The sequence below is a fragment of the Bombus huntii genome, chromosome 2 (assembly GCF_024542735.1).
Source record: "Bombus huntii isolate Logan2020A chromosome 2, iyBomHunt1.1, whole genome shotgun sequence".
NCBI classification, from domain to species: Eukaryota; Metazoa; Arthropoda; class Insecta; order Hymenoptera; family Apidae; genus Bombus; species Bombus huntii.
The window spans coordinates 18,651,767-18,677,751 of record NC_066239.1 but is presented as its reverse complement, the minus strand read 5'-3'; the positions used below and the strand labels follow the sequence as shown (position 1 = coordinate 18,677,751).

The following is a 25,985-nucleotide window of genomic DNA, read 5'->3' as shown; positions in this document are numbered from 1 at the left end:
CAATCACGATAGTCGTGTCCCATCGCATTGCTAATTAAACTTCAAACAGCTTCACATAATACACGTAGGTAAAGGTATAATATGTGGTAATTGTTCTAATTAGCTTCATGAGTCGTTTATACCTCAACGTCTTCAGTATTCGCTACTTTCATGCATGAAACGACAGAAAATCTTTGAAAAAATATTTGAACTTGGTATGAAATCCGAATCCATCCAGGATTCCGGCGATGTCTCGTGACTTTTTTCGGAATTCCGCGGTAAATTTGAATTTTAATGGGCACAAATTCGTTCGATGAAATTCGACGGACATCACGAAAACACGGTCGGTTAAATTCAGTCAGCCACGGTTGAAATTCAAGTAGGGCTGAAGCCGCTCGTTCCACTATCCAGCAAAATATAAATCTGACTACGGTTGCGAATGTTATAGCTATGTCGGGTTTGAACGACCATGGCTTAAAATATGCGAAATCGAGGGATACGTGGTACTTGCTTCATCGAATTTAAATGAACCGAAGGGGGAAACACGGCGCGATTGCGAGAAAGAAGTTGTAGAATACATACAAGAACATTATACAGTTAGGTTTTTCAACTATGCGCTAAAAAATATTCTGAATATCAGTCATCTGTAATTAAATGAAAAATTGATCATTTATGATATTCGAATAAGAAATAATATTTATTACAGTGTAACCTCATTTATCCTTATTAGCTTCAGACGTACGAATTTATAATTGAGCTTTCGTACATGAAATTATTTATTTGTCCTTTCAAAATTCAAAGACTTTTAGGTAATTATACACGTTAACGAAAATAAACTAATTTTTATGTTAACTTGTTAATAGATCAATATGATCGAATTGCTTGATATAAAAGAAAGCAAACATGAACAATAGATACGATCGTAAATATTATGTGAGAGCCAATAAATGGCAATCTATAATAGAAGTACTCATGACCAATTTCGCCGCGAAATCTTTCGGATATCGACATATGTTTCGCAACCATTGACTAATACGAATCAACCATACGTTACTATATCTTTCACCTATGATTACTTGTAGAGTCTAACAGTACGATATTGACATTTTAGCGCGGAAATCTAACGAACCCGACATCTTTGTTATAGAAACGTTACGAGTACGTATAAATTGGGAGAAATTTACCGAAGTACCGAAAGTACATACGAACATAGAAGTAATGTAATATAACGTGTAGAGACTTGAACTCATGAATAGTCATGCGAATCAGAAATAATAAAAGTATACCGGGGAAATGTATTGGTACAAAGGTAGAAACGAACACAATCAATCGAATTATCGGATGGTAAGCACGTGTACCTGTCCATTCAGAAACTGACTTATTTAATATCAGCCGTGTTAAAAGAAAATCAGCTCGCGTTAGAAAAATTACAGAATTTACTAAGTAAAAAGAATTTTATTTCTTTATATTAGAATCTTCTTTTACGTAGCTGAATACGATCGTAGCTTCGATATATGTATACAGTCGATTTTTATAAAGCAGATTTATATCCAAGAGGACACGTTTCTGTAAAACAATCATCATCTTATGCTTGTAAAAGCACTTTCCACGGGTAAGGAACGTTCGTTCGGTTCGTATTTTTCTTTTACGCCAATTTGTTTTCGCCTTTTTCTCTGGCTCAACGTAATCGTTTCGCTGAAACAATTTGGCGGACTATATGGCTTTCAAGAGTACGACACAGTCGTTAATATAATCGTCGATGGGAGGAACTTTGAATTCGTAAAAAGTGTCATCGTCGTAGCTGGACGAAACGATAAAAAACAATGTAAAAATTAGAAACATGATTTATCATGATTTTTATTTGTGATCTACATGCATAATGTATATATTATCTCAACACGTAATAATATTTAAGATTAACATATATATATATAATAATATTTTCGTTCTTGGATACGTAAAAACACTATTTCCAATGATATATTTTTCAAATAACATGGTCTAACTCTGTGCTTATTGATATATTACAGGAAATTTTGAGATACTGGTTAAGGAAAGGCATTGATGGCTTCAGAATAGATGCCTTGCCATTTATTGCCGAGGACATGAACTTCCCAGATGAACCTTTGTCAGGTAAAACCAACGATTCTAATAGCCCTGACTACACCGATAGGATATATACCATGCATCTGCAAAGAAGTTACGATTTGATCCCTGGATGGAGAAACGTCCTGAATGAATTTAAACAACCAAAATACATGTTCATCGAGGCATACGCAAACACGTCGATGACGATAAAGTATTATAAATATGGAGCAGACTTCCCCTTCAATTTTGGCCTGTTTCAAAACGTCCAGCCGACAGCGAACGCAACAACCTTAAAATCTGTGGTTGATACTTGGATGATGAACATGCCGACAAATAGCATTGCTAACTGGGTGGTAAGTTACTAATATTTTCAGAAAGCCGATTAATTTTCTATTAGATTGTCATTTATCCCCATAAAACTTTACACATATATTTCCTTCAAAATATTGTACATTCAGTCAAAATGATTTCTACATGGTTCAATGCACTTCATCAATGTCTAAGTGATTTTATCATTTCAAATTTATTAAAATTATTAATGTTGAAATTCAAAATTTTCTGGACTGGAATTATCATAGTTCGCAGTTTCTTTCGAAATAATTCATCCACCGAAAGATTGCCTGGCTGAAATATAATATAATATAATAATATAATCATAAATTTAGAGGAAGAATAAGCGAGGAAAAATATTGTACGATCAGGAAAAATGATCTATTTATATACTTGTACGTTCATCCTTTTCAATCATAATCTAGTCAACCCTTATAATCGTAATTCTATCTTATGATAGCATTAAAAATTACAAGAAAGTATCCTATCACTCCTAGCTTATTTCAAGAAGAAGAATTTAATTAGAACAGTTGCTTTCTTAAAATTTGATCAGCACCTGTATCGTTTATTAATTCTATAACTAATTTTCCTTTTATTTCAATAATTTTACTCCTATCATATTCGCTCATATCGCATTTTTCTAAATTCGTAACAGGATGACAAACTTCCATTTTGGCATTTCTATGTTCTCACTCACTCGCACACACACACACACACACGCATACACGTACGGGCGCGCTCATACAATTGTGGATGTTAACTTCTCCAACCTCGGCGAGGATCTGGAAAATTTTCTTCGCCAAATCCTTCCTCGATTCGCTTCTCTTCGTCTGTATTTGCTTGCCGGGAAGTTGGACGACGTGATTGTAGATCGAAGGAAAATCAAATTACTCTGGAAGCAAACGCATAAAACTGGTCGAACGTCGTTCGATTGGAAAAATGGTTGATAGCACCTAACTGTTTCGAATTCGAAGCTGCGCGATTGAACGGCGGAGGCAACGCGCGAACGAGCTTGAAAAATGTCCACAAAACGCCTGGAAGAGAACGAAACGAGCCTCTTTCCGCTCGCGTTCTTCGAATTCCATGAGCGCATCGAGCTTTTGTCGAACTCGTGTGTGCATCGGGCATTCGATCGAAAACCTAAAATTTCAAGCCTTAAAATCGATATTTCTATGTCGAGGAAAATCAACAAAAAGCGTTTGTTGGAAGAAATAGAACGATCGAGGAAAAAAGTAGAAAATCCCCAAACATTATATGTATTTAAGCTAAAATATCTTCAACTCAATACGATTACCGTTAGTTAAAAAAAAAAGAAAAAAAAAAAGAAATAACGACGGATATTTTAAATTTTTGAATACCTTAAAATTTTGTGTGCAGATCGGAAACCACGATCAAAGAAGAATAGTGTCGAAAGTAGGAGAACCACGAGCTCGTGCCCTTACCGTAATGACGCTTCTATTACCTGGCGTAAGTGTGACGTATAACGGTGACGAAATCGGTATGTCGGACACTTGGATCTCTTGGGAAGAGACACAGGACCCGCAGGGTTGCATGGCTGGTTTACTAAACTACAATACTGCGTCTAGGGATCCCGCGAGGACACCGTTCCAATGGGATGACTCCGTTTCTGCCGGTGAGTTTCCAATAAGATATAACTTTCATGCGAATGAAGAAATTTTCAAATGAGCCTTGATTTTCACATTTTTAACCCTGGTACGTTTGTCGAATCATTTTTGAGATATTATTTCTCCATCGTGCCATAACATGTTTCACTCTCACAGATGAAACTGGAATTTCATTCCACATCTATCAATTATTTTAAAATCAATTTCATCGTGTCATAGTAATAAAATAATAATACAGAATGTAGTAAAGAAAATGTTATCTTTTGCAAAATGCGAATTGTAGATTGTATCCTTTGCCTGTACAAATATCGTAAATACTGGTACGTTTGAGATGAATCTTCGTGTGAGATTTCAAAAAAGGAAGCTCCAATTCCAGAAACTCTAATTAACTAACTACAATTAACTGAACAAAAAAAGAACCAATAATCGCAAAAACTATGACCAAGTATTTCGATTTGTAGGATTCTCCACGAACTCCGATACTTGGCTGAGAGTCAACGATAATTACAAGACTGTCAATCTGGCTGCCGAAAAGAAGGACAAGGACTCGTTCTATACCCTCTACAAGAAAGTCTCAACGCTGAGGAAGTCACCGTTCCTTAAAAAGGCCGACTTAACTACGAAGCTGTTGAGTGAAAACGTTTTTGCGTTTGCCAGGTAAGGATAGTGAACATGTAAATCAAGATGATACTACGACCATTATATACCACGATTCGCTCGTCGAATATATTGCTAAACGCGAGAAAATTATGATTAATAGCGTGGCAGTATGTATCTACACTGTCACCTACAAATGTCCAAATATTTTGGTCGATTTGTAATACAAATATTTCAATTTCACTACAAAATAATGCTGAACTAATAATTAGCAGTAATATTTACTAATTTTCATGGAATTGCCAGACTATACGATTGGGTCATCTATTAAAAGACTAGAAGAATATATTTTAGCATTTAGCATTATGTATACTACTACATTTATTACTTAAAATTTACTACTTAAATATCACAGGTTCTATTAACGTCGGAAGTCTTTCTGTCAAATTAAGAATTTTCTTCGTCAAGCTTATAATTCAGAAATTAAAGAATCTGAGAATAAAGAGCTCGACGAATAATAAAAGTTCTACGATTGCAAACGCTGACTTTACGATCGCGTATTGATTTTTGAAAATCGATTCGATCACGTTAGAATATTGTGCCATGTGTAGCTTCGATGATTATAAAATATAAAATTCTTAAGGTTTAATTTATCCATTTAATCGATAGCGTGCAATTACTTGATCGCGATCATCGGCGTTTGCAATACGATGAGTCATGGTACTAAAAGTGCCTTCGTTTCTTAACGATACACTGTACATATGGAATATCATAATTTCTTCAGGGAAACCATGTTAGATGGATCTGTCTACACCATAATAAACTACTCGGATAAGGACGACGTAGTGGATCTGTCAGTATTCGAGAAAGCACCGAAGAAATTGGAAGTGTTTTACGCTACTGCTAACTCTGCTGTGCTTTCTAAGTGAGTGTACAATTTCTCCAATTTTATTTATCTAAATTGCGTCGCTGCCATGTTAAATTTATGCAATTGCGTCGAGTATCGTTTCATAGTTTCCTTTCTTCTTCCAACACGGTGGTAAATGTGAAAAGCACTGGAAATAATTCGCAAACTGTAACGTCGTTCTTCAAATTGAAAGAAAAAGATAAAGGAAAGGTAGAAAGGGAACGAATGAGACAGAAAGATGTCTTCAATTATTTGAAGAGAAATTGCGTATTTAACAATAATTGATTAAATAAGCAACGTAACATCTTTCAAACTTGTTGAGATTAGAGAATAAAAAGATTTACTTAATCCTTGCTGCGTTCTTTTAATCATTTTCGATTCAATTGTACTTTTCTAATATTAAAAGATATCTCAAGTTCGAAGAAAATATGAAAAACTGCTGATTTATATCAAACAATTGTATGTTAAACGTTTTCTTGAAACGTTCGAAATATTTTCTGTCCCCTAAAATGAAAGCAAGATTGTAATATGAAAATCCGAGGAGCGCAGTTGGATTAAGTGACTCTGATGTTATTCTGTTCCCTGTTAAATTCTTAATCCACAGAATTATTTCATGTTTCTGCTATCATGTACTGATTTTTTTTTTAATTAAATTATCCTATTACTTGCTACCTTATTAAGCAGAAACGTTTATTCCGACATCTTATCAAATTAGTTCTTTTCTTGACTATATTTCTTTCTTTTAAATTAATTTCCATTTTATTATATATAAATTCCTATTGCATTATTTTTAGAGACGATGTCTTTAAATCGATGCTTTAAACATCCGTTTGTTAAACATTGTTGCGATGATATTAATTTTGTAAATTTGTTTGTTTGTTGGGAATATAGGTACGAGGTCACGGACATCAAGAAAGTAAAGGTTCCTGCCACGGCAGTGATAATCCTTACTGCCCCAGGTATCAAATTTGGATACATATAAATCTACAACAGATTCCTACGATTTCTAAGTTCGAATACAAACATGTACCTCTAAATAATTGAAAAATATAGTTTTTTTCTTGCAAATCGTTGTATTTACATCTTAACAATAGTACAATGGCCAACGTTTCAAAAATAATCCAGTTACAATAATTTATCACACAGCCACGATTTAACGACCATTAAACTTATCGTTGCCTATCGCGATTATTATAAAAATATAAACCCTGCTATTAATCGTGAGACTGAATGGAAAAGTAATACGAGTGCATTTTTCCAAGAAACGAGGTAAGTACGGAAAACAACAGTTACAGATTTATTTAAAAAGATTATTAAGAAGAATTATTATTACGAATAGCCTGCGATCGCTTACGCTTTTATTGACATTTATTTTTAATTTAAACTAACGTTAATTTAAATCAAATAATATAAAAATTTCATGGAAAAATATATAGGACTCGCGCAACATAAAGAAACATATAAAATAATATTACTCGTTAAGATATTTCTTAGGTGAAACAGATCTCCACTTATATGCTCATAAAAGTTTTCCTCGATGAATGTTCAAATACTTTCGATTTCTCCGATAAAACCCAACTTTCATCAAAATTTCCTCAGATTTAAAATATTCCTACTCGTATCGCTTGCCCTTTGAATCTTTTAATTGTCTTTCAAATGTCTCCAACCAAAAGTCTATTAAATCAAAAACCTTCGAATTCCAAACTGTCGACGTGCTAAAAAGTCAACGTTCACGTCGAAACATTCACCGAAGAGACAGCCACAGGTTAAATTGGCCGAAATTCACGATACGAATCGAGGACCAGATTCGATTAACCGGCCTTTCACTTTTTTTTACCCGAAGGTAAAACTGGCCTAAGAGCGTGAACGGAAGCGGCCGCGTATCGGTTCCCCCATCGATGTGGCCACGTCAATCAGCTTGCCAATTATAATCGTCGCTGAATATCCATGGTGGATTTCGTGTTTCAGCCCGTAAGAATTTCACTCGTCAACTTTCGCAAAATTCCTGACCGATCGAGAGGCGGCCGTGGTCGCTGCTTTGGGGCATTTCCTTCAATTCACCGTTAAAAAATTCGCCGTTCGAGCTTCATTCCGCATGCAGGCCGGGTGAAACAACCGGCGAAATTGGGTGCTCGAAAACGCGCCATCGTTTCGACGAAGAAAGCTGTCCTAAAGCGAACACGGTCGAGTAGGAAGACGAACGAAACTTTTCAAGTCGATCGAAATTTGTATATCTATATCGATGTATCGTGTCGCTGTTTGTCGTTGATAGCGGTACAATTCAAAACACGTAAATTTTAGAGGATTTATTTAATTTACAAGGAAATCTTCGTGAGTCATTTCAACGACACTGTAAGGCTGACTTAACACAAGGTATGCCACTGTTTGCGAATGCAGTACAACCTTCCACTTGTAGCGTCACAAAACAACTGAAGATAAGCCGGTGTTGTTGCAAGACTAAGACCACGTTGGTAGTGACATTTGCAATAATATTGCATTCTGATGCAAAGCTGATGGAATTATAAATATACCGTTTTACATGATAAGAGTACAAACATAATGTAAACTCAGTAACAGTGAATTTGAAATACTTTCAGTCGTGTCACTATCACTGCCGAGCACCGATATTATAATTCTATACTGGGTGTTTCTGACTTTTCGCAACAAGCTGTTCCATTCTTGTGTATAACTTTTTAATACAACTCTTAGCCAATTATATTTCTTCTTTATACATACACAGCATTTTATGCACAAAATTTGTCCGATTATTAATATAAATAATTTTAGCTAAATTTCAGAACATTCGGCAATTTCCTCTTAATTTTCATACCATAACGTGATATATACTTTGTTTCAGATACGGTTCCGCTGATCTGAATTTGTAAAATGGCTTGTTTCCAACTACTTTTTGGACATACGAAGATAAGTTAAGATCGTAAAAAAAAAAAAAAATGACTTAAAGAATGTCCCAATTTTGGGCCTGGTTTTTTCCGAAACTCTTATATAACTTGTCTGTGCAGCGAAAGACATAACATTCGTTCGTCGTCGCAACTTCAATGTGTATGTATCAAAGTTTCCTACGTATCGAGCTGCCGCGACTGTTTGATTATTTAGAATTGCTTCTTATGTTTTATGAAACGAGTTCTTCCCTCTATATTAATTTGCGCCAGAGAAACTTTAAAAGAGAGAACAAACCAGAATCGCAGAAAGGAAAATTTACTTTTTATTCTAATACAGACAAGTATACCTTTAAAATAGAATGTGTCGTAATTAGGATGAATCGTAGGACGAAATGAAAATCACAATTAGGGCGTTTTAGAGTTATACACGTGTGCTGTTTCGTTGAAGGGAAATTAACGTTGGAAACGTAAAAATTTAATAATGCAAGCAACATAGTGGATTGTTTCTTTCGTGCAAATGCATTTGGGAAACGAACACCGAGAATTTTGGAAGCAAGTCGCTGCAACAACTGATTCAATCTTGCAATCTAGACGAAGCAAAGGAAAACGATGTTTGCATACGAATTTCGTTTTATTCCTCGCACGTACACATTTTTTATATTGTAACGAATCGAGTATTTATCGATCGTATCGATTCTTTCTCCCTATTGGAACTCTTAAACTTTCGATGAGAAATTAAACTAAACGGTGAAAATTAAAAGCTACTTTAATAGTAACGTTTACAAGAAAATTTGGAAAATGTTACCATTGAAATATTTACATCAAAGTTAATGAACAGATAGACTTTGAATATTTATTTCACTTAAAAATTGTTACGAATACTTTGTATATTTTATATATTTTCATACCTTTGAATTTCACATAAATGCAGAAAAATCTGCACGCTCTACCTATCAATAACATAATAAACTATTCGTCGTAAAATAAATATTCACTACCTTTGCTAACATACGCTTGTCAAATCGAAAAGTTTCTTATTCAGAAGCTAAAATTCGCCAGCCAGAGATAAAATCATGCGCGATGCTCCAATATTTTCGCTTAAATTCTATTTCGTGTAACAGGATCACCTGTTTATCCTTTTGCTCTCCGGCTAAAACGTAAAAAATATCACTGTTCGCTACGAATGGTTTGTATGGGGCGTAATCCCGCACATTTATACGGTTTTCTGATTTTTAACAACTTTCAGTACGCTGCTGAATAAACTTACGTCATTTGCCAAAATATACATATGCGCCGCTGGATTATGTTTTCAATGTACGTATTTCTCGATTGCTTTCGGTATCTACTTTATATCAATGAACATTGTTCGAAAGATACGATAAGATAACATATCGTCGAATCAAAGAAAAATGATAATATTCGGAAATTTGTATTCTTTTCGCGAGTAAATGAAATACTACCAGGCACAAGTATTTTGACACATTGTGCAATTTAATCGAAACATATATGTTTTCGAAATATTTGTAATTAATAATTATTAAAAATTTTCTAATTAATATTATTATTATTATATTAAATTATATATTATTATTATTAAATTATTATAATATTAATTATAATATTAAATAATATAATTAATATTTTATACTTTCAAAATTATAACAAGAGAACGGCTCCCTGTTGTTAATTCTTTACCTATCGTATCAAGTTCAAAATAAAACAAAGAATATGCTTGCACCGCTGTAGCTTCATGATTATGCACAACGAATGATTGAAACTTTGCAAGATCTGCATCTGTTTCCTGTAACACGCGTACTATAGACCTGTACATTGATCTAATAGATCGTTATCTATACAGATAATTTTCTTTTAATTCCTTTCTGACGAAAGTAAATACTAAATAAATCGTATTTTATACGTTTCAACAATTAATTTTTATAAGTGTCATTGCGTGTTTGTTCGACTTCATCATTTCGATATAAAATCCACTTTAAAATTATCGTATATTTCCTAGAAGACTATAATAAAAAATCGTGGAATTTCGTTGTACGTTTAATTCGTTTGTGCGATTTTTATCTCATCTACATATGAATATCATTTTGTATCTCGACTACGCATGAGTATCGTGTACATGATATTCCATTTTCGAATTTTGGAAATACAACCTACCATTACCCGTCATAAGCACCGTGACACCATTATACTTTTAATAGCGACGAAACATCAGAAACATCAGCGTGCTCAGAATGCTATCGCAAACTTTCTCGACTCATTGAAACTATGATCGCTATGTTGCAAATTTGCTGATGTTGAATAAATTATTTTGTCCTGACAGGACTATCGGCGTACATTCGTGCGTGTTAACAACGTTCTACTCCTGAAATTATTTTAATTTCACTTATGCTTGTGTAATACGTATCCGATTGTGAGATAATAGGTAGGAAAATTATTGGAAAATTATTTCCTGAAAATCATTTCAGGAAATATTTATTCAAAAGTATAAATGCTAGCTAAAATAAAAATCTATTTCGTTTAATGATAGTTAAATGATAAAATTATTCCGAGAAAGATCGTTTATTCGTTGAAATAAATTATTTCGAAGTAACATCTGCCCAAGTAACACGATAACCGTTTAAATAATCATTTTTCAAATATTTCATCTAAATAATGCTCACGCCTAATATAAATGTGTAAAAGTTACTAAATATTAGATTGTTCTAATGATCTTGTCCATTAGAAACATTGAAAAAATTATATTCCTGGAAACATCTCAAACTGTACATTTTCCACCATTATATATTTACCGTCTTCTATCTGAAATGTTTAAAGATCGTCTTATAGAAATTGAAACAATAAAGCTTATACATATCTAATCATTAATAATTTAAAAATAGTATCTTGCACAAGTATGATTAAGTATTACATCAGCAGTGTGTTTTAAAACCAATAAACTTACTACATTTCTGCGTTAATAAGAAGGGGAGAAGCGTAAAATCTATATAGGGTGTATTCTAGGTAATAAGAGCCAAGATAGACGAATAAATATGCTTGCCACGTGTTCCGTTAGTATAGAATTTTAAGATATAGATTGCAGACTGACGTCATCTTTATCATTAGACTACAGATACATATACATATAGATTTTTTGAATATAGCTAAAAAAATGCAAGATAGATTTGTCCCACACACTAAATATAATCAATATTTTACAATAGTATTTTACTTGAAATATTTTATATATCGTTGCATATCGCATATACACCCGTTTAAAAGTTTGCAGCACAATTTGCTTTTCGAACGGAACAACTGTTTTTGTACATTTTCCTGAGGAAGAAGAAATAGTATCGTTAAAACGTTTAATTTTAAAACAGGATCCCACAGTTACAATTTCAATACTGTAAAGGAGTAATATAACGAATGAGATATTTATTTATTTAAGCAAGCCATTATTTCTATTGAAATCCTAACATATGGCAACCTTTAAAACAGCAATATACATTTCTAGACTTTTCTGTACGTTCTCGCACTTTCACATTGCTCATAAACATACAAATATTCACAGTTTAATCAATTCGCAATATTCATTGCAGATACGATTGATTATTTTTTATAGGATTTGTTATAAAGCCACTTCCGGCAAATATCATTGGATCCGATTGCCAGTTAAAAAAGTTGAGTTATTATAATATAATAGAAGAGCGAACAGCGAGTAATTTGTTCCAGAGTATAATATGTTTTTGCTGCGGCTCCAAGATCGCTTGTTAAAGATAACTACCACCTTCTGAATTACGTATTAAAAAAGAATAGCGACAAAAACTTTTACCCTTTCTCTCTTTCATCTCAGGTTTGTGTTTCATTTGATTGAGTCATAAGCAATTACCGTTTTTATACACGAGCTTCATTTCTCTTTTAAAGAAGCTCAGAAAATAACTTAATGCCCGTTATAAAATATAACTTTTCCTTGTGTATTTAGTAACTTGGAATTTCTTATGTAAAAAAATTTGTTCATTTTGACGAAAAGAAAATTTGTATAAAATCTTGTACACGATCGTTGTTATCGAATTTTGGTCCATTTAACGTTTGTGCTTCTTGGGTTTAGGTTCGTTCTGAAGGCTGATCATATGTTCAGGACGAAACAAGATTAACTTAGAAAAGAATCATCGAAAATTCTTTTTTCAATAATCGCCGTATATTATCATTAATTTTAGGATTCTCAGAATATTCTACAACGAATATCCTATTTTGATTTCCTCGTTTTAGTCGTAGAAAAAATTATATTATCATTTGATCTACAACTACTTGATCCGTAAACACTGATCGTTGTTCTTAATAATATTACGATAATGTAGCAATATGAGTTGAAGTAATTATTAAGACACTTTACCGATGTCAAATTATTGTTTACTTGATGCAAAAAATTCATTCAAGTTCCTACGCTTGTTTTCATTAGTCGAGTGACTCGATCTCAAGTCGCTTAAAGTAACTTGACCGATCCGAGCTAGACTTTTTTAAAACGACGTAATCATAACTAAGAACTGGAAACTAAAAAAGTTCATAATCATCCATCTGTATCAACAGCTACTTATAACTAGATGTCTGTGCAATTTCATATCTTTATGATCGTACAGAAATAGAATCTAAATAAAGGCTTGTTTTACACAATAAATATTATAGTAATCACTTTATCTCGGATATGTTTATACGTCTAAATTTACCATAAATTCATAAACAGCCGCATTCCTCTTGCAACTAATGTCAACGAGAGAAATTAAAATAAAGTAGCATTTTGCTCGTGAATTGGCATAACAAGTCTTTCCCACTGTACGTTCCAATTGCTTGCTACTTGTTTCTGTTTGTAAAATTCAACAATTCCAAATATTCTTCTCAATTTTGACGCGAGGTTCGTTGGTTGCAATAGAAAACATGCTCTTTCGTTGCAATATGGACAGAGGAAACTTTGGTACAACTTCGAATTACCCACCGCGCAAAAAGAGCTGGCAACTTCTTTTCTCGTTCTTTGCCGCCTTCGACAATTTTCTTGGCACACGCCAACAAGTGCAAGTTTTATAAAATCTCCGCGCAACACAACTTTTCTTTCGAATTTCGCGGAATCCCGCTTCGAATCTCCTGTTTCCTCGTTGCGAAATTTAGCGTAAGGCGGGCGACTAAAATTCTCTGAATCGTGCACAATGTGAAGCTTGCTCGACTTTGCAATTGACGTAGCAATCACAGGTTAACAGCCTTCAAACTTTCTAACGTTTTAAACATCTTACGTACTTCGTACCTAATAGTGTCTAAATTTTTTATTTCTAAGATTAATTTTTAAGATAGTATCTAATAATAATAATCTTTAAATGTTTAACACTAGAACTACCGATAGTTAACACGAAGCTATTCCTACCAAAACCAATGAAAATGACTGGTTCTTAAAAAATACGTAATAATAGAATATTTTTATTTTTATTGATTTATTACTTTCTTACAGAAGCAATTCCATGTCGTGTAGTAGATTTTTGGTATTATTAATCCATCTGGGATCCCTGAATGAGGGTTGACACATTTATAAAATTCTAGAGCCAGTCATTTTGACTGCTGTGATATTTCTAGCGTTAGTATCTAGCGATCTAGCGATCGATCCGGAATTTTTCTGATAACTGATATCATCACATCGAATGATACGCGGTAAAAATTTGAAAAATACGTGTGCGAAGTTGTACGAAACGAGGAAATTGATTAACTGGGGCTCGATAAACAGATTGCAGGATCCTTTCATACTTTGACGAGTACCGGTCATTTTGACTGGTATTGATATAAGTAGCCTTGATACAAGATTATTTTCAGTTCGAATACATAAAAAACAAAATAAAATTCATTCTATTATTCTTTTAGTTATCGTTGCGAAAGTCATTACATCATTGCGAAAAAAAATATAACACGAAGTAGGAATTTTAAAATAAAATTGTAAAGCCAGTCAATTTGACTGGTGTGGTAATTCTAGTGTTAAGACTAATTCAAGCTAACCCAAGCTAACCCAAACCTAAAGTCAAACTAAAAAATATTAAATAAAGAAAGTATAGATTACTGAAGTATGTGGTTAAAAAAATATTTTTGCACATACACGTATTTTTTAACGAAGCATTTTTTTTTCTTAAGTTCTACATTTCCTTTCCTTGGTATCAAATTGTTGCAATTATATGAAAGTACTATTGTATGATACGAAGTTTACTATAGTTGGATCTAATCAACTAGCATATAAGTGCGATAATAAACACAGTGGTGTGCAAATACTTTCTGTAGTCACTGAGTCACTGTACAAATTATCGAATAGTTAAGCCAATTTGAACGACGATTTCCTTCTTTATTTTCCTGTACTTGCAAATTGAAACTATACAAACACGCAATAATGCATACATATTTAAACGCATAGCGGTGCAAACATATGCAAGCCATATTCATGTCCATTTATAAACCTCGCTCTAACTTTCTTTTCTTTTCTCTCGTTCTTTTTTATTTTTCATTCCTCCACAAACCTACCCGTTCCCCTGCTACACAGCAAAGTAAAAAGTATGAAAAACACTTTTACGAGTATCTCGAAAACTAAAGCCGAGCGCAAGTTCCAAGTGAAATTACTTAGAATCACGACGGAGAAAATATTCGACAAATTCTAATCGATGTAATTACAAAAAATATCCTATTGTAAAAGATACACGAACCGTGAAGAGGTAGAACGTCATATAATTCAAATTGCTCGATCATCGCGCGATTTTTCTTTGGTATCATGTTATTTATCTCGACTTTTCTCAATGCTCTGTTGATAAGGACATGCGATACGCTGCTCTTTTTTACCATCGAATCTGGCATATAAGAAGCCGAGTGATTGCGCGCCGCATCATTCAAATCATGAAGAACATCAGCTTCGTGGTGGTTGTGCTTCTCGTTGCGGTCGGCCTGGCCGCCGCCGAGATCAAGAACAAGGGTTGGTGGAAGAATGCGGTTTTCTATCAAGTGTATCCTCGGAGTCTCAAGGATTCAGACGGCGATGGCATTGGAGACTTGAAAGGTAGGAAATCCGTAGGAAACATTAGGATGTTCAGGTATCTGGTAACGTTCCGTGGCACGCGAACCGTTCGTTGCATCATTTCAGACAGTTTAAAGAATATCGAGACGAGACAGATGTGAAATAATCGCGATTCAGAAAAGCTAGAATAAATAAGATGTAATTTGAATAAATTCGTGATTTAATTATTAACGATAATTAATGAGAAATATACTCTAACTGGTGGAAAAGTTTGGATACGGACGCAGTGGTGTATGAAATATTCTGAAATTTTTATACGATCTTGTTTATTAGTCTTCCTATAGATTTTTTTCCTGTAGCCATTCTTCTCTCTTGTAACGTTTGATTTGTTCTCTCGTGATCATTTTACTCTGTGCTTGGACAACTAAAATTTCGGATTTCTTGTCACATCTTTTAATTTTATTCACACCATATCTACACACTATGCTCAGGGAATAAGAATTAGGTTCGTAGAAGATTTCAAGCCGGCAAATAAGGCTAAAATTGAAACGTCTAAGCCATAGAAAATATATTTAAGTGTACGATACTGCGAACTACCTAAAAAAGTAATCAACTATTAAAAGACATGGTCATTTAAAGATCGCGATTCAAGTGTTCATGGAAGGAAGTTTCGTAACGCGACATATACATCTAACGAAGTGTAATAACGAGATTCTTGAGGATTGTATCGTCATAATTGCAAACTACAATGGCCGAAGCTGACAGGTGTAAATGGTGTTCCTTTGAAAAATTGTCGGTGGAAACCAACAGAGAAATCGAAAGACTGTATAAATCTACATTATGAATTCTTGGTATAAATAGTGATGATAATTTTGTTAATGGTTAGTGTTAGTTCCGCTTAATTAACCAACAAATAAATTAATGATTCATCTGATCGTACAATTAATATTGAAATTAATTATAGTGTCTAACGGTAGTATCGTTAGTGGTTAACGATATTTTAAGTGATGCATAAAACACTTGGGCATCTCGTGTACAGTGTTGGCAACTTGGAACCAATCCAAGGTTTCGATTCCTCGCCTAATTACTATGATATCAGCGGTTATTCCCAGTTAACAGTAAAAAGTAACAGTGATTTTCTATAGTAACGAAGGAAATAAGAATGAGGCAGTAGTAAGCAATAAAATATTTAGGAGATTTATACGTTGAACAGTTTTTTCTTACTAGATAAATGGAACAATACTCTGTAAACATCCTTGTGTATTTTTTCAAGTAACATCCTTTACTTTTAATTCTTTAATTCTGTACACGTTTCGCAAGAATAGCACGGCGTACGATAACAAAAGATAAAAACAGTTCCGTAATATTTAATAGCACCTCTAGCATCATACTTCCTTTCTTTCATGTACGTGATGTAACGTGCGGTCTTCGAATGCTCGATAGTAATTAAAAGGATGTGTCGAATCCCAGAAAATGTCTCCTACGACGGTGGACTAACGAGATAGTGGTAGGATCGATGATTATTTATTTAAAAAACGAATTAATTTAAATAATCGCGTGTCAGACTGTAGTTGGCATTTTTCCCATTTTCATCTTTCTACAAATATGTACTATCTATTAACGAAATATCTAGCTTTCCAGTATTTATATATTTAATATTGATATTTAGATTGCAAATTATCAGAGATTCACACGACAATAATTGTACGACGTTTAATGATAAATCATGCTAATGGGCAAAACGTAAAATAAAGTGTAGCAAATTTTATTTAGAAATGTCTGTTAACTACAGTCGAAATTTAGTCGTTTTAAAGCAATTTATTTTGTTCTAATATACTACAATTTCTCATTATACAACAATTTCGATTTTTCAAGTATAATATTTGATAGATTTTACGGCATACAACGAACTACACAGAAGTATCGGTTCGTTTCTAATTTTATATAGAGATTAGAACGCGTTAATGAGTTCTAAGATTACATTAAATTGTTACTTACTTTGCCGTATGACGCCACGATTATTTGCGTCTTTCACTTACCTGTAACAACATCGATTACGACATTAATAAATTATGTTTGGATGTGTCTTTTTAAATATTAAAACGATACTCGGAATCGTAACAAATTACATCAATGTGATTAATAGTAAAATACATACAAATGACATAGTAAATACATAAAATTTAGTAAAAGCTATTATTATAACGTAGCTTCTTCTTTAACACGTATGCATATTTGGTAGTCGACACTAAGATGGAGAAACTATTCAATGGTGATTGTTTAGAATAACATACACTTTATCATTTTTGATAAGCTTGAAAATATAATGTCAAGGTCAACGTTTCGAAAAAAATTTCCCTATATCAATGTACCGATCGCTCGTCTTTAGTCTACACGATATTGTATTAGTATCTATAGTATTATCGATTTCATAAATATATTTTTATAGATAAGATGACATTTTTCGAATAGTTGTATATATAAACATCCACTGATATCTCATATCTCACAACTTTATCTAATCATACGATGCAAAAGAAAAAGGTAAAAGATTTCATACTATTCTGTGTATCGAACGGTGGAATTTTACAATGTTATTTTTTTCATCATATTATCCGCAACATTTATCGAAATGTTGCTTGAGCATGCATTACTGTTCATAAATATTTCCACGATTCTAAATTATTGCCAATATATAAAATGTATTTGAAACGAAGTTCTTTAATTTAATTTTGACCTTTGATCTTACATTGATCAAACAGTCTTGCATATATACTTAGAATTAGTAGATATTGTTGGTAGGAAGTAATTGATATCGATTGAAGACTACGCAAGAAAAATATCATAAGTTCATTTTCCGACTTTTATATCGCTGAACGAATATACGACTTTTATGTTAGAACGGTATAGTCTGATAAACTCGAAGACCGAATGATATTAATGTAGTTTCTATGTTAATATTTCGTTTAATTAATTAACATAATGTAATTAATCAACGTAATTAAATCCACCCCATTCCGTGATATCTATCAAAGTTCATCCTGATCGATTACCAGTGTCGTTCGAAAGAATATCCTCCATTTGTATTCCTATAATCGTTGGAATTGATATAAAATTGTACTTGGTTTTCTCACAGGTATTACCAGCAAACTTCAGCATTTCAATTCTACTGGAGTAACAGCGATCTGGCTGTCACCGATCAATAAAAGCCCTATGAATGATTTCGGATATGACATATCAGACTTTAGAGACGTCGCTCCAGTCTTCGGTACTCTAAAAGATCTCGAGAATCTTTTGGTAGAGGCTCATAAAATTGGTTTAAAGGTAAAGCGAAATGAAATTTTGCGAATGGCGATAAATGAATTACATTTGATCGTTGATCTTAATCGAATCGTACAACATCGTTGAATCGTGTCAAGCAATTAAACAACACGCGCGAAGAACGTGGAGAACGAGAGTTTGTTTTAAAGACAAGTTACGTTAACGATTGTAATTTATTGCTCGTTTGTATAACATCGAATTGCGATGCATATCAGCATATTTTCAACGCGACAATAACAAACATTTACCATAGTACAATAAAGCAATAATATTACCATAGAAATTATGTTGACAAAATCTGAAAATACCTGTTATCATAGCGGTGAGACAAAATATATTATAATATCAATGAATAGCAGTTGTCTCAATGCTAATAAGCATTTCTTTGATAGCCGAGTTTGTTGAATTATCAGCACTCGTTCAAATATCGCGGTTACCGATTCGTGTCTCACTTTATCCATATAAATAATTCAAAATTACTTTGGTAAATGATATATATATATAATATAATAAAATATAACGGTATAATGTAATAGGCGTAATATAAGACAGTGCACCGTCATAATTATAATAGTTGGTACTTCACGATTTTTAGCTTTTCCAACATAAACAATCCATCCGTCGATTTGATATATTCATAGGGACTTACAAAATCGCTAGTAATCGTAAAGGATACGGATAATTTTCTCCTCATTTTTCAGGTTATTTTAGATCTTGTTCCTAATCACACGTCTGACCAGCATCTCTGGTTCCAAAAAAGCGTCAATAACACAAAAGAATATGCGGATTACTATATATGGGTCAATGGAACAGGAGAAAACGGGACTTCACCGCCTAACAACTGGGTCAGCGTGTTCAATGGATCAGCATGGACGTATCACAAGCAAAGGAAACAATTCTATTTTCATCAATTCTTAGCCTCACAACCAGACTTGAACTACAGAAACCTGGTCGTACAGCAAGAGATGAAGGTATAGCTCGATCGATTACGTTAATATAATTCAAATTGATTCGAAGAGACCGCGAATTTCTTTCCATTCTGACTACCGTTTTTGTTAGTAGCTCTCGATTCTGCTATTCTATGTTTTACTACAACCTATAGTCTATAGAAAGAAAGTAACGCTAGATCGATAGGCATCGATATCGACGATCGATGGGCTGATTTTTGTACACAGATTTAGAAATTGAGAAAGATCATTACGTCATTTTATCCAACATATTTTTCATGACAAATCGAGAATCTTCCACGTTGGCTATTAGTATCTGCTAGATTATAGCAAGAACGATGCGATCGCGTCATTGTCATAAGCTTACCGTTTTTATTTCAATGAATCTATTTTTCTATCTTTAAATAATTATTTCTAACAGCGCGAAACATATATGGTCGTCTTATTTTCGCAGGACATAATGAAATTTTGGTTGGACAAGGGAATTGACGGGTTCCGCATAGATGCTGTACCACACTTGTTTGAGCTGAATGACATAACCAAAAACGAACCAAAACTTGAACACGTGGATCCCAGCCTCAATGAAACTAATCACGCCTATTACGATCACATTTATACAAAGGACCAGAATGAAACTTACTATTTAGTACAGAGCTGGCGAAATTTCGTGGACGAATATGCGGAAAAGAATGATCGTGACGAGATAGTAAGAGAAAGCAAATATATTTTTGAATAATTTTATCTGCCTTGAGGACTATATTCTATTTCAATTTTGCCAATTCGCAATATTTAATATTTTAGTTTCTTCTTTCGGGTTTTAATCTTCCGAGTTTTAATCTTTGAATGTGTCAATGAGATTCGATAGCTTCGCTGGTACCGAGATTTCGATAATATTCGATCCTGCACCTTTTTATTTTCAACAGAATGTAGAAAGCGTAGAATACTTCACGGATAAAATTTTCAACATTTAAACCAATTAATTCGAATTTGGTCCTATCGCAGAAACCTTATTACCCAAGTAGCCCGTCTCCGTGTTAACATTTAATGTTACAGGTGCTTCTGACGGAGGCGTATACTTCTTTATCGAACACGATCAAGTATTACAACTACGGCTCGCACGTCCCATTCAATTTCAAATTTATAACGGACGCCGATGCAAATTCCAACGCCACTCAGTTGAAGAACGTTATAGATAGTTGGATAAATAAAATGCCGCAGAATGCGGTCGCAAATTGGGTGGTACGTAAGTTTTTAATCAAGTCACACAAGAGTCTTTAATAACGTTGAATACGCGTCTTGTTTCCAACGAATAAGACAAACAACGAGAAATTCTGATTCGTTGGGGAACAAGGAAAATCTGCTCTGTTAATTTAGAGATAAGAAGGCGATTAGAATCCTGAACATTCGCTTAAATTTGTCATTTTAACAATATTTTTTCGACTACGTAATACTTTCGAATTAACTACTGATAAAAGAATATCAACTGTGTACAATTTTTGTCGCGTCTGATCAGAAATGAAACTGACGCTTTTCACTGAAAAGCATGTATAACTTTAAGGGTTCGAAGATAAATATCATAGAATAAAGAATATTGAACAAATGCTGAATGTTAAATATCCGGTTGGATTTAGTGCGCCAGTCTATTCCATTGAAAGTATATTTACATAATTATATTTCTATAGATGGGAAACCACGATCGAGTTCGTCTTGGCTCACGTTATCCTGATAGGGCGGATCAAATGATAATGCTGGAGATGATTTTGCCCGGAGTTGCGGTTACGTACTATGGAGAAGAAATCGGCATGGTGGATATACCTGAAATAAAATACGACGTTCGCGATGGCTGTCGATCACCATTCCAATGGGATAACACTACCAGTGCAGGTGAATACACATTTTAGTCTATGATATTGTGATAATGTAAAGAAGATAGGATGAGATACGTATTTATATGTATCCTCCTTCGTTTAAAAATTATTTAAAAACGAAATTATTTAAAAACATCTCTTATATATGTCGGAGATGAAACAACACCGGAGCCTTTGGAATTTTGGATAAACCCGCAACATTGTAACCTAGAGTCTACTATAGCTGTAATTGAACAATTGTAGTTATTCAATCAGATTGTAATTGTTCGAGAGTTGTGATAATGAGCTTGGGCTCGAGGCGACAGTCAGTCGCCGAACGTAGCCGCGGTCACGGGATGAACACTTTGTCTAACAAAGGCATGGAATAATTCTATAGCTCTCCTTAAAAAGAAAATAGTTGTAACACTCGACAGTAAACAAAGCTCGCCACACGCAGATCCTATTCTTCGAGTAAGATGATTGCCAGATATCGATGCGTCTCCGCAGTACATGTTCAGCTAGCTCGAGGGCCCGATATAAATCTTAAGATTTAGTCAACTAAAGTCCTTCAAACAGACAAACAGTTTTTGTCCCAACTACGGGAAAATAGGGGAGACCTATTTTTCAACGAGCGGCGTCTCCCACTAGCAACTTTCCCTCGAGGGCGGCTAGCATCTTTTTCTAATCACCGATATGGAGATTGACCAATTAGCAGCAACGCCAATTTCCCTTACTTTCTGAACGAAGGCTTTTCTCGACGAATCCGATGATCTCGTGTCCTTAGACACACCCCAATATAGTTTTCCTCTGTGGCATCATCGGGACGAGAAAGTCATTCCCGCTCGCGATCTCATCGATGAAAAAGAGTAACCCCTTATGACCAGTGAATAGTACGCGTTCGACTTAGATTTTGTGAGTACGTTCATCTATCATCGCGTCGACCGCGGATTCGTTATTGAACCTAGGATCATTGTCAATAGTTTCTCGAGTACCTAACTACCACGGTTACTTGTCCGGTTCTATAATAATCGTATTTGCACTAGTCAGTGTCTTCTCTATTACATAACGACAACGTGTAACCCAAACGAAGATTCGTTTCACGCCCCTAACCCTAATTCTAATGTAAACCCGACATATATATTTCACTTACAAATAGTATACGTATGATCAGTATAGTATAAAGCAGCAAGATATTTCGAATTTTTAACTTTTGATAAAACTTATATCTAACATACCCTTTATCGATATTTTATCATGGGATTATTGTATTTATGTGCAAAGTATGATATCAAAATCAGATGTGTTTTTTCCATTTACCTTTTCCATAATATTTTCACATATTCGTTGCGTTGTTCGTTCAATTTCCTCGGGGATGTTGTCCCTCCACTTGTTAATTGTGGTGGATTTATTTTCACAGACGTCCACTTCGAATACTTTCATAGAAAACATCTAGAATTGTTAAATCAAGCGGACAAGGAAGTCAATCGAGCTCGGCTCTTACCACTTTCTGATTGATTTTGATAACAAGTTTTTATTACGACAACACACTCTTGAGACATGAAACGTTCCATGATAAAATTTAATGGATATAAGATCTACCACTATATATATATGTGTGTGTGTGTGTTCGATCTTGTTTTGTTTAAAATCTATTTAGAAACGAAGTGATACAACTTCTTCTATCTACTACCTTTTACTTCCGTTTATCGCTAGGAGAATTTTTAGTTTTGTAGGATTAGCGGTGAATTTGAAATTCCTTCCTACAGTTCAATAATGATTGAGGGGTAATTCCGATATTTAAATTGTATTTATTTCAAGAGAAAGAAAGGTATAGCTTTCATATTCAATGGTCTCATATTCATAAATGCAGCATGTTTTATTACTGCAAATGTTAGTAGACTGTGAATTTATAATACGTTTTGAATTGCGTTTTGTTGATATATTTAAATTACTGGAACGTGCAGCTGCATTTTTATTTTAGCAGTCAATCCTTCTCGTTTCTAGACAAGCTCGTAAACAAATCGGCGGAAATTACATATATGTGTAACTGCTTAATTATTTCAATGTTACATTGCAGTGACATTTTCTGTTAAGAATCAATTAGTTCACTTTTATTTAATATCGTTTGTCAAATTTTATTTACTTATTTATTACGGGATTTATGAGTGAAACAATATATAGTATAGCAAATACTTGAATCCAGAAAGCTTAGATTAAGCCATTAGATATTATACTTAACGTAGGTATGTAACAGTTGGTAAGCTCAAGTTCTATTCGTAGGTTTCAGTAACACCACAAAAACATGGCTACCCGTCAACAAGAACTTCAAAGACGTCAATTTACAGAAAGAGGAGAAAGAGAAGAATTCTCCCTATCAGCTTTACACTAAATTAATCGATTTACGAAAGAATCATGTGCTGCAACATGGTTCTCTCATAACGAAAGATATATCAAAATATGTGCTCGCCGTCCTGCGAGAAAACGAAACAGAAACTGTATCGCTTTTGATCAATATTTCAAATAACAAAACTTCGGTGAAGTTGACGCAATTGGGCTCAACTAGGGTGAGCGAAAAGTCAACTAAGATACTACTCGGTAGCACGAACTTCAATCAACAACCAGGGTAAGTGAAAACAATTATTCGAATGGAATTTTGCTTGTATATTCTAATCAAACATTAAGATCATTTTGAATAAAGTCTAATCAATCGATATAATTTGAATAAAGTATAAGTATGATTTAAGTCCGGAGGAACAGAACATTCTCGACGAATGTAAGTAGCAGGACATACATATAGTGGCTCGTGAAAATTTTCGAGAATTTATAGAAACTTTTTATAAATATATTATGTGTGTCATACGAAGCATTTTGAAATTTCATTAATATGACAATGGGACACACGTATCGTTATTATATCGATAAATTTGGAATGTATCTGTAAATGTATATAGAAATTACGGGATATTTATCGCATGTGTTTATTGCACTTTACAATGTCAATGACTAATCGTTCGTTACGTTAGTAAGTCAATTTAACGAGGGCATCTTTGGCATTAATTACATGTTTCAGACCACTATTTACGCTGTATATTAATTTTAATTATTTCAATTTATTAATTTCGATTGTTATTAATTGTTTCAATCATCGAATGCAGCATTAGTAACATAAGAATAATTTATTTTTCAGCACCCAGGTTAATAACTCGGTAATCGAACTTCCTGGACATGCAGCCGTCATTCTGATTTCGTCCGGTGCTAGTTTAGCCAGTTACTCAGTCATATCTCTTCTACTCGCAGTGTTGTTTTCCCTTTTCCCATGGTAAAACATAAAAACAGTTTGTCTGCTTTGTACTTACTCGTAGACTTATGTGATATGTGAATTTTAGACTTTAAGCTTATTCGATGATGCATTTGTGGTTTGCCGAATTTCATCGCGTTCTTATTAGCGCGTTGTACTTTGTTCCCGTGTTTCATGAACGTTACAGTTCGCTTCTTCAGGACGGACTTGATTCCAACTAAAACAGCTTCAGGATCTGCTCTATAAAAGTGAACTGCGATGTTCACTGAAAATACTGGAACGAAGCGTAACGAGTTATTAAAAACACAATCGAGATTCGAAGAAGTACAAATATGTTACGTAAGTGATATATATCTGTCACGTTTAACAATCGAACAACGCGAAGTATTTAACGCGTAAAAAAATTACAACCAAACGATCAACATGTTATCAAATTGTAATTGAATTGTACGAATAATTACGATTGCGATTAACGCGATAAGATCTCGCGTTGTCGAGCGTAATACACCGATTAGCGGATTACACGAGACAGAGTAGAGTGAGTTATTCTACCGATAATTTTCCCGCATCATTAGACCGTCGTTTTTCTGTCGTAAATAAACTTGAAAAGTAAATGCGATAATTGTAAGGATGCTTACGCACTTAAAATTGGAAAATGTTACGCTCTACGAAATACAAATAAATATTTGGACAGCGATTACATCGTGTTGCATTATTGTCCCTGAATGGTGTAATAACGAAAGTAAAAAGATTTGGGAACGTTCCCCGAACGTATCTGTCGAAATGATATTCGAAGAATATTATTTAAAATCTGTACTCACATTAACACATTTACATTTTCTCAGGTAAAATATTCTATTTACCGCTTCTAAATGTCCGAGAAAACTGAAGTCTTGTTATTTTCTTTTTGCCATCTTTGATCTTCTTCGCTTGAAAAATGCTTACAGGTTGTATAATTATTACAAATTTAAAATACTCACAGGCCATACGATCGTTAGAAATAAATCATACAGGTACATGACAGGTATTGTCAACGTAACGATTAATTAAATGCTTTGAACAGAACATTTCAACTTCGCGAAGAGGGCGACGTGGAACATATGAGCCTAGGAAAGACTAGTGAGAAGA

At 33.9% G+C, this 25,985-nt stretch overlaps 3 protein-coding genes across 5 annotated transcripts in view; 2 read left to right on the top strand and 1 right to left on the bottom strand.

Moving 5' to 3' along the window:
* The window catches only part of LOC126874640 (alpha-glucosidase-like), a 103,735-nt gene extending 97,141 nt beyond the window's left edge, over positions 1 to 6,594 (top strand). For both annotated transcript variants that reach the window (XM_050636926.1, XM_050636918.1), the window contains 5 exons: positions 2,010 to 2,420; positions 3,775 to 4,030; positions 4,484 to 4,679; positions 5,404 to 5,544; positions 6,418 to 6,594. In XM_050636926.1, coding sequence (XP_050492883.1) covers positions 2,010 to 2,420; positions 3,775 to 4,030; positions 4,484 to 4,679; positions 5,404 to 5,544; positions 6,418 to 6,508 — 1,095 coding nt within the window. In that variant the 3' untranslated portion in view covers positions 6,509 to 6,594. The remainder of the gene's footprint in view (positions 1 to 2,009; positions 2,421 to 3,774; positions 4,031 to 4,483; positions 4,680 to 5,403; positions 5,545 to 6,417) is intronic.
* LOC126874616 (dual specificity calcium/calmodulin-dependent 3',5'-cyclic nucleotide phosphodiesterase 1-like) overlaps positions 1 to 25,985 on the bottom strand; it is a 101,183-nt gene that overhangs the window by 43,963 nt on the left and 31,235 nt on the right. The window lies entirely within an intron of this gene.
* LOC126874631 (maltase 1-like) lies at positions 15,296 to 25,557 on the top strand. Its single transcript, XM_050636905.1, has 8 exons — positions 15,296 to 15,486; positions 18,581 to 18,768; positions 19,467 to 19,736; positions 20,167 to 20,418; positions 20,766 to 20,951; positions 21,395 to 21,596; positions 23,840 to 24,182; positions 24,747 to 25,557. The coding sequence occupies exons 1-8, from the start codon at positions 15,327 to 15,329 to the stop codon at positions 24,880 to 24,882; spliced, it is 1,737 nt and encodes a 578-aa protein (XP_050492862.1). The 5' UTR covers positions 15,296 to 15,326; the 3' UTR covers positions 24,883 to 25,557.